General features: G+C 43.3%; 1 protein-coding gene across 1 annotated transcript in view; it reads right to left on the bottom strand.

The window, feature by feature from the left end:
• Positions 1 to 354: 354 nt before the first annotated feature.
• Positions 355 to 9,708, bottom strand: part of ALDOB (aldolase, fructose-bisphosphate B) — an 11,140-nt gene continuing 1,786 nt past the window's right edge. The window contains exons 3-8 of the mRNA XM_007950326.1: positions 8,378 to 8,452; positions 7,306 to 7,466; positions 5,834 to 5,917; positions 4,788 to 4,962; positions 4,216 to 4,415; positions 355 to 450 (exon numbers count right to left, since the gene is read on the bottom strand). Of these exons, the coding sequence (XP_007948517.1) occupies positions 355 to 450; positions 4,216 to 4,415; positions 4,788 to 4,962; positions 5,834 to 5,917; positions 7,306 to 7,466; positions 8,378 to 8,452 (791 nt within the window). The remainder of the gene's footprint in view (positions 451 to 4,215; positions 4,416 to 4,787; positions 4,963 to 5,833; positions 5,918 to 7,305; positions 7,467 to 8,377; positions 8,453 to 9,708) is intronic.

Raw genomic sequence — 9,708 nt, 5'->3', positions numbered from 1 at the left:
TAAAAAGATGCACTTCTCTGCACTCACCTTTTGAGATTTTCACTTGGTGGTGGTTAGTTGAGTGGAGAGTTTTGTTTTTAAACCTATCATTGTCTTTAGATGGATACTCTGGGAGTGGGGACCTGGAAGTGTTGCAAGGAAAGAACTGTGTGAAATGTCAGATCCTTGTTATTTGTACTTGTATGTTTCAATAACTGATTATTTTTCTCTTGTGTTTAAGAATATGAAACTGTGTTTCCAGTACTTCTGGTCTAATTTTATCTCATTTCCAGGGTCAGTTGAAAGGTTGTTCCTTTTCAGCCCTCCAACTGAGATGCCTGGAAGAGTGAGAGCAAGGTTAGCGGGCCACAGGTCCTAGTACGTGTAGCTGGCAGTGAAGAGTGACTGGGTGGAAGCGGCACCCGACGAGCCCGAATGAACATACTGTCCTCTGGCTGCCTGGCTGTTAGCCTGAAAAACAAGCAGAGAGAGGAGATGCAGTCAGAGGAAAACCCCAGCCCTGAGCCTGATGCTCTGCTTCTCGTGCGAAACCAGCTGTGCCCTCATTGGGATTGTTTGTCTCTACAGTGATTTGGCTGAATCTTGTTGCCAACACCATCTCCTTCTTCTATAATGTTATCTCCTTTATATCTCAGTTTTCTGAGCATTTCTTTGGCAAATCTGAAGTTTATATTAGTTACTGGGAAAATTCCTGTTTAGTACAAACAACATTGCAACAGGAGAACTCAAAATTAAGGCTGAGAAACATCTCACTAGTATAGTATTCTATAGCAAAAAAAAAAAAAGTTTAGTTTTACATTTTCCTGTTTCCTACTTATAGTTATTTATGAGAATAATTTTATGTCATTGTAATTATAGTATTATTTGATCTCTATGTGAGTCCCAATTAAAAGTAAATTCAAAATTATGAAATTTATGATAATATTCAAATACCACTCAGTAGTGCCAGTTCCCGAAATCACTAGTGCTGTTGTATGCTTTTGCCAAGACCTGTTTCTACAGTGGTTCTCGAAGTGTGTTTCGTGGGCCATCAGCATCACCTGGAAACTTGTTGTCCACTGTTGTTAGGTGTGTCGAGTCGATTTAGACTCATAGCAACTTCATGTGCCGCAGAAGGAAGGACCGCTTGGTGCTGTGTCGTCCTCACAATCGTTGCTGTGCTTGAGCTCATCGTTGCAGCCACTGTGTCAGTCTGTCTCATTGAGGGTCTTCCTCTTTTTCACTGACCATCTGTTCTGGTTCCCTAGTGCTGCTCTGACAAGAATGGGCCACCAGTGGGATGGCTTGAACAAACAGGAGCTTATTCTCCAACGGTTTGGTGGTTTTAAGTCTGAGTTCAAAGTGCCAGGCTCTAGGGGCTGGGGGAAAGCCCCTCAACCTTGGGCTTCAGCTCCGCCTCCTGCTCCCCTCCCACTGGAGCTAGAGGCTTTTCTTCACTCAGCTGCTGGCGGCTGAGACTGACAAACCCAAGGTTGACAAGGAAAAAGGCACAGTCCTGATGTTACCAAATGACACGACAGGCCATTCATTCAAGTCCATTGAAAGTCCCAAGGTCGGCAGATCATGGCAGGCAGCTGAACAAGGACACAGCTACATGCATGGTTCAAGGTGCCATAAGCTAGAGACCATTCCCAAAGCTGTTTCTCATACATGGGAAGCAGACATCCCCAAAGCAGCTACTCAGCTGCTCCAGTAGATTCCACCATGGAGTTAATTACCAGTCTCACCGTGGGGAGTAACTACATCCAGCTGCCCAGCCACTCAGCCAGGCCCAGCCAAGTGGACACACAAACTTAACCACCACACCATCCACTTTACCAAGCATGATGTCCTTCTCCAGGGACTGTCCCCTCTTGATAACATGTCCAAAGTATAAGAGGCAAACTCTAGCCAACTTCACTTCTAAGGAGCATTCTGGCTGTAATTCCTCCAAGACGATTTGTTCTTCCCTCTCGTAGTCCATGGTTCATTCAATATTCTTCGCCAACACCACAATTCAAATACATCAGTTCTTCTGTGATCTTCCTTATTCATGGTCTAGCTTACACATGCATATAAGCCTATTGAAAAGACAATGGCTTGGATCAGGCGCACCTCAGTTTTCAAAGTGACAGCTTTGCTTTTCAACACTTTAATAAGATCACGTGTGGCAGATTTGCCTAATACATCATTTGATTTCTTGACTGCTTCTTCCATGGGTGTGGATTGTGGAGCCAAGTAAAATGAAATGCCTGACACCTGAATCTTTTCTCCATTTATCATGATGTTTGTTATTGGTCCAATTGTGAGGATTTTTATTTTCATTATATTGAGGCATAATCCATACTGAAGACTGTAGTCTTTGATCTTCATCAGTAAGTGCTTCAAGCTCTCATCACGTTCAACAATCAAGCTTGGGTCATCTGTATATCACAGGTTGTTAATGAGTCTTCCTCCAATCCTGATGCCATGTTCTTCTTCATATAGTCCAGCTTCTCAGATTATTTGTTCAGCATACAGTTTGAATAAGTATGGTGCAAGGATAAAACCCTAATATAAAGCTTTCTTGATTTTAAACCATGCAATTTTAAACTTCCTAATTCTGTTCAAACGACTACGTCTTGATCTATGTACAGGTTCCACGTGAGCAAAATTAAGTGTTCTGGAATTCCCATTCTTTGCAATATTGTCCATAATTTGTTATGATACACACACTTTGCATAGTCAATAAAACACAGGCAAATATCTTTCTGGTGTTCTCTGCGTCAGCCAAGATCCAGCTCTAAAATCTCATGCTTCTCTTATGGCCCTGAATTACTTGAGCTTTCCTAGGGCCTTTCTTTCCCTTTAGTTCCTCATCACCAAACTTCTGGTTACACTTGATTCCTTGCCCAGACTTCGCGAAGTTAAATGGGGCCTATCACTAAAATTCTGCATTCTTCTATCTCCCTATGAAACTTTTAACGCTGCCATTTCCTGTTCAGGTTTATCTGAATTTTTCTGCCTGCTTAAAAAACTGTTAGGAAAACCCAGGAACCCAGCTAATGCACCAGAAACTCAAGGTCTCACTTCAGCTGCACCTTCCCCACTGCCTGGCCGCAAAGGCTGGTCAATTTCCTAACTCTTTCAACAGCTATTCTAGCCTGTCCCACTGTTAAGACTGACATCTCCATGACACATTCTCAACAGATTCCCGCAACTGTAGTCAGTGATCAAGTGCTACATCTCTTCACCTCTGAAAACACTAATTCCAAATCCATTCTCTTTCCTTCTCTCTAAGACCACCTCTAACACCTGTATTTGATACTCAGTCTCATGCAATCTTATTCCCATAAGCCCTTGTCCCTTCAGTTATGACCACTCTCCTTACCTTTAATGTTTTGTTTCATATTGAAACATGTCCAGCTCACTTCTATTTGGCTAAACTCTAAACTCTCTAGAGGAGAGATAATATGGCTGAGTCATTCACCCCAGTGCTTGGCCCACAGTAGGTTTTCAAAAAGTAATGGTAATTGAATAAAGCCATTGTTGGACTCATTTCTCCTGTTAACCTTTCTGAGTTTTTCCGGACAAACTCTTGAGTATCTTCCCTCCTCTCTATTGAAAATGTTTTGTTGAATCCCATCGATATGCTCTAAATGCCAATGCTATCACTTTTTCCCTTTGTTTTGAAACTCTCCATAAAAGATACCTTACAACATTTTTCTATTTCTCCCCAGAATCTTTGGTTCATCCTATCATATTCTTACTGCTTCTCTTGATGGCGTCTCTTCTTCCTGGAATGAATGCTGTCCTAGTCCTCAGTCCCCTTCCCTCTGAAGTGTCTTTGTTGGAACTACCTTTCAATCTACTGTCAACTCTACCCCCAAGGTGGCTAATTAAAAACTTTCTGTAGCCCTAACATTTCTAGTGAGGAGCTCTGGTGGCGTAGTGCCTAAGGCATTTGACTGCTAACCAGAAGGCTGGCGGTTTAAACCCACCAGCCACTCCTCGGAAGGAAGGTTGGGCAATCTACTTCCATAGTGATACCACCTCAGAAAGCTAAGGAGGGGTTGCTATGAGTCGGATCTGACTCGACGGCAGCGAGTTGTTAGTTAACATTTCTACTGAGCACTAATACTGCATTTTCAAATATCAAGTAGATACTCTCTGAAAGATACCTTTGTGCCCTGGGGGGGAAGCATCCCTATATGGGAGAGTCAGCTCCAAGCATTAACTTGACCTGCGTTATCTTACCAAGGCCCGCTTCATAAAGGCCTCCTGTGTTGCCTTCTTGTTGGCAGCCTTGCCACTCCAAGCAGCAAGTGCACTGGCCTGTAGGGCCCGTCCGTAAGAGAAGCTTAGTTTCCATGGCTTTGGTAGAGGGCAAAGGTTGATAGCATTGAGGTTGAGAGTGGCATCCTCTTCACTCATGCCACCAGATAGGAAGCAGATGCCTGGAAGGAGAGAAGTCTACAGCTTATGTACTCTGCTTGAGAAAGCAGGCAATGAACCTAAAACAAATATCATGTCTCAATCTTTGTTTGATTGGCCCGGGGCTCTGGATCAGAGAAGTGAGCTTGCTTTTGCTGGGGCTTGTTGGGCTAAGGAGAGAAGAGAATATATAAAGAAGGCAGTAACATTTTGGGGAAATAAATGGATTGGGTAGACTCAGGATACTCTATCATGGTGGGAGAGAAGTGCTGACTGCCTTTGAGATAGTCAGCTTCATGGCTAGAAGCTAACTCCTGGACAAACACAAATGCTTGTAGCAGTCCTTCAGAGAATAAGGGCTAAGACTTCCTATTAGGAAAGAAAGAAGGCCTTACCAGGAACAGCTGCAGGAACAGTGCGGTGGAGAGCTGTGACAGTGGCCATAGCCACTTGCTCTGGAGTATACTTCTTGGTGCAGGCGTGTCCAGCAGTCACCATGTTAGGCTTCAGAAGGGTGCCCTCCAGGTAAACATGATGGTCGTTCAAGGCCTTGTAGACGGCAGCCAGCACCTGAGGAACAGGAGATACACATAGGTGAAACCTAGAGCCAGTCTCAGAGTCACATTACCTTCGTACCTACGCCACGGAGATGAAGGAATGCCCCTATATTGTTTGGCCAGAGCTTCCCGACCAGCCACGTGGCTTCATCAGGGCAATGCATTGCAAAGCTTAGCCACTGAGCACAACCATCCTGTCTTATCCCCACCACCCCTTCACTAGCTGCTCCACTGCATGGATATTGGCTTGGCCCTCTTTCCTAGAGGCCTTCACTTCTTCCTTCCCATCACTCCCTCTGCTTAATGCCACTTCCTTTTGAGACAGCCTTGCTTTAGTTGGGGACATCTAAACTGGCCTCCACTCTCCATCCCATAGAGTGATCCTAAAGAATCACACACTTTAGAAACAGAAGTGCACAGAGCTCATTTCAGTCACCTTACATTTGTAGGGGAGGAAGCCACATTATGGCTTTCAAACTCTCGGTGTGCGGGGAGAACCACCCTCTTTCAGGTGTACTGTGGCAAAGTTAGAAAATCAGATAGGAACAAAGGACTTTCTGATTACACTTTTTCATGCGAGCCTCAGATCGTCTTTTTAAGTTGTGTAGTTGACATACAATGAAACTAAGATCCAGACAGATCATATGACTTAACTAGGGTCCCACAAGCCACGTTCAGTTTTGGTGTTGAAAACCTTGTGGTTTTCCATATCGAGTATATCATGTGCCAAAGAAGTAGAAGGGTTGATAGGCAGCCCCTTAGCTTCTCAATGTTATTTAATGATTCTAATGTAATGCTTGTCTGAAATATAAAATAGTCATAACAACTTTTACTATAAACAAGAATTTTCTATTGGATTTTTGACCTTATTATTTAAGATTTACCTTCTCAGTAACATACTGGCAGTGTTCAAGGTCATGGTCTCCATCAGGAATAACCTCTGGTTCGACGATGGGTACCAACCCATTCTGAAAGGAAAAAGGGGGACAAAATAAAGCTGTGCTCCCTGTGCTCCTTTCCTTAGGAGGCAATTCAATGGTGGCCACTCATATGAAACGAAGTCCTCATGGCCAGCAAGTCAGTTCTGATTCATAGTGACCCCCATGGCGTTTCCAAGGCTGTAAAGCTTTGTGGAAGCAGATTGACTCATCTTCCTTGCACAGAGCAGCTGATGGGTTTGAACCACTGATTTTCTAGGTAACAGCCAAATGCCTTATCCATTGAAAGTGAAAAGAAATCTGATAGGATATCTAGTGAGCGTTTGTTGTTGTTATGTGCCATCGAGTCGGCCCTGCCTCATAGCAACTCCTCCTTCGGTTTCGAAGGCAGTATCACTACGAAAGTAAATTTCCCAACCTTCCTTGTGAATTTGTAGCTTAGCCAAAAAAAAAAAAAAAAAAAAAGTGAGGCAAAAAGAGTTAATTCAGAAAGGGATGGGGTTAAAAATATATATATACAAATCTTTAATCTCTATATTTTATTCTAGAGACTATTGCAGCTACCCCAGAACCTAGCTGCCTCCCTTTTAGGGCAAGTAGCCGAAATCACTAATAAAGATACCACCTGATGTGGATTAATGAAGGTTTTTAAACAGGGCTTACAGTTCTAATTAGAAATCTCAGATTACTACAAGTCCAGTCCTGCTACATAGTTCCCACCGAAGCAAATGAGACTTAAGTTGGATGCCCAGACCCTTCAATACATGTTGGAAGCCTTGAACATCAAGTCACCATCCTCCGAGAAAGTGCACTGGTACTTGATCAGAATGATCACCTACCTCCCTGGGGCAGAAGAGCATCATGTCTTGGACTTTATGGAACCCAGAGAAGCAACTGCCCTGGTCTCAAGGGCTTGATCACTCTGAAGACTCAACTTTATAGGATTTGATTGGTGATTAACTGGGGTTTCCCCTTGGAAACCCAGTGGAGGTTGCTATGAGTTGGAATCAACTTGATGGCAGTGGATATACCTGGCTACAGCAAAAATGGTAAAAAAAAAAAAAAAAAAAGTGCTATCAAGACACAGTGGAAAGGTAAGAGGAAAGTCTGTGTGTGATGACAGCAAAATTAAAAAGAGAGGCTCTAAAGGGAATGTTCCAGTCCAGGCCAGTTACTAGCAAGTCAGCTCTGACTCATGGCAATGCCATGTGTGTCAGAGTCGAAGTGGTCTCCCTAGGGTTTCCAATGCCCAGTTGTGCAGAAGTAGATGACTAAGGCCTTCTTCTGAGGCACCTCTGGGTGGACTCGAACCACTAACTTTTTGGTTATCAGCCAAGCACTGAAGCATTTTCACCACCCAGGGACTCCAAAGGAAGCCCTAGTCTACTGCTTTTTGGCCCGAGGGGAGGGCAGAGCACCTGCTGACAGATGCTAGCATAGCGGGCCAAGGCGTTGGCGTTCTCCTGGACGGCGAGGCTGGACGGACACTGGTCGGCAATCCTCAGCACAGCACGCCACTTCCCAAAGTCAGCACCGTCCTTCTTGTACTGAGCACAGCGCTCAGAAAGGCCATCAAGTCCTACAAGTCACAAAAGAAAGAAGGGCTTCTTTGAGTCACTTTTCCGGATCCATTGGGCCTCTGCTGTAGTGAAAGTCTCTCTTGATTTACCTTTCTGTCAGCAGAGCTTGAAGCCTGAAAACAGCCACCCAATAAACATTAATCACAATACGTGCCCAGAGACTCGGATGGAGTAAATACGGGTTCAGTGGACATAGTGGATAGTCTACAAGTAGGTTGGCAGGAACTAACACTCTCTTTTTGTGCTTACCATGCTCCAGGCATAATTCTAGGCATTTTGCAAACCTTATTTCATTTAATTACCATAACAATTCAAATAGTTAATGTTATCCTCATTTTACAGATATGGAAACTGAAGCTTCAGGAGGTTAAGTGACTTTTACCAAGTTTATATGGCTAAAGGGTGACAGAGTGAGAACTCAGATTCTGATTAGCTAACTCAGTGTTATCATTAATAGTGGTCTTCTTGCACAGCGAAAAATCCTGAAAAATGAGTTAAGTTGTAAGTGATGAAACTAGGGTTCAAACCCATGCGTGTCTGAATCCTGTAGCCTTTCCTTTCTACTGCTGCCGGATTTTTCTCTAAAAATAATAGTTTCAGGTATAGTGCACCTTCTCTGTGGGAAGCGCTGTAGTAAACCTTTTTGTATGTTATTTAATCCACACAGTGAAGTCTGCAAAGTAGATATCGCTATCCTATTTTAAGATAAGAGAACTGAGACTTAGAACATGTAAGTGGTTTTCCCAAAGTTACACATTTATTAAATGGAAGAGGTGGGATTCCAAACCAGGTATGTGTGGTTCTAACTCCAGTGTAAGTTCACATTTTGTTTCCTCTTCCTTATTTCTTTCCTTGCCTTCATTTCTAGCATTTATCACCATGACTCATTATCAGTGGGAGGTATCCTTACCTTGAATGGAAGTTTCTTTGTTGGTTCCTGCAAGGGGAGCAGCTCCTTGGTCTAACTGTGAAAACAAACCATTAACAAGTAATTAGCAGGCATTAGGTGCCAAATGGGAGCTCTGGCAGCATAGTGCCTAAGGCACTTGACTGCTAACCAGAAGGCTGACGGTTCAAAACCACCAGCCACTCCTGGGAAGGAAGATGGGGCAATCTTCTAACGTAGTGATACTGCCTTGGAAACCCAAGGAGGGGTCGCTATGAGTCGAGTCCAACTCAACGGCAATTAACAAAAACAACAACAACAACAGATGCCAAATAGAAGACAGGTCGAGCTTCTGGGCCTGACAGTTCTCATCTTTCACAAACCAAGTACTTGAATTAAGAACAGAAGTTACCTGAAAGAAACAGTGGAAGAGATTCAGCCCTAAGAGTGTGGCAAGTATATAGAAAGCACAGGCTGAAAGTTTCAGATGTAAAAAGCCATTGGACAGTACCTGGATTGGACGCAGAGCACAGAGTAACAGCAGCTGCTTCTGAGTCAGTTATTGAAGACAGTCATTTCTTCATTTATGCATGAGACACTTGTTGAGCATCTGCGCATGCCAGGCACTGTGCTATCACAGTGGGTCAAGGAAATAAGGATGCAGTCTCAACTTTCCACATAGTGGAGGTCCCAAGCGTTAGAAAGGCTGGATTTACCCAGCTCCACCTTCCACTACTGTGAACAAGTTATGCTACCTCTTGCAGTTCAGGTTTCCCACCTCATTTCTACAGGAAGGGTAATAATTGAGTCTATATCTTGAGGTTGTTATAAGGATTAAATGAGGGCTTGGCATTGTAAGCACCCAATAAGTCCGAGTTTTCACTCTTGAGAAGTTTATGCAATATTAGTTACAGGCAGCAGGTTATGCAGACTTAGTTACAAGGTAGAACAATAGTGCTTTAGTAATAGTAGCTATCCCGGGTTGAAAGGAGCCCTGGTAGCATAGTGGTTAAGTGCTTGGCTGCTAATGGGAAGGTCAGTGGGTTTGAACGCACAGCCACTCTGTGAGAGAAAGGTGTTTCAGTCTGCATCTACAAAGATTTATAGCCTTGGAAACCCCTTGGGGCAGTTCTACTTTGTCCTATAGGGTTGCTATGGGTCAGGATCAACTCGATAGCCTATTTTTTGTTTGTTTATCATTAATTGAACAATTATTATGTGACAGGAGCTTTTAAAAAATATATATATTTAATCCTTACAAGAAAGTTATAGGGTAGGTACTATTATTCCCATTTTAGAAACGAGGACATTGGGATACTGAGAGATTAAGTACTTTGAGATAACCTTGGTTGAAA

The sequence above is a fragment of the Orycteropus afer genome, unplaced genomic scaffold (assembly GCF_000298275.1).
Source record: "Orycteropus afer afer isolate SDZICR_OR568_19922 unplaced genomic scaffold, OryAfe1.0 scaffold00267, whole genome shotgun sequence".
NCBI lineage: Eukaryota > Metazoa > Chordata > Mammalia > Tubulidentata > Orycteropodidae > Orycteropus > Orycteropus afer.
Note: the sequence above shows the minus strand (reverse complement) of the source record. Positions and strands in the feature narration are given on the sequence as shown.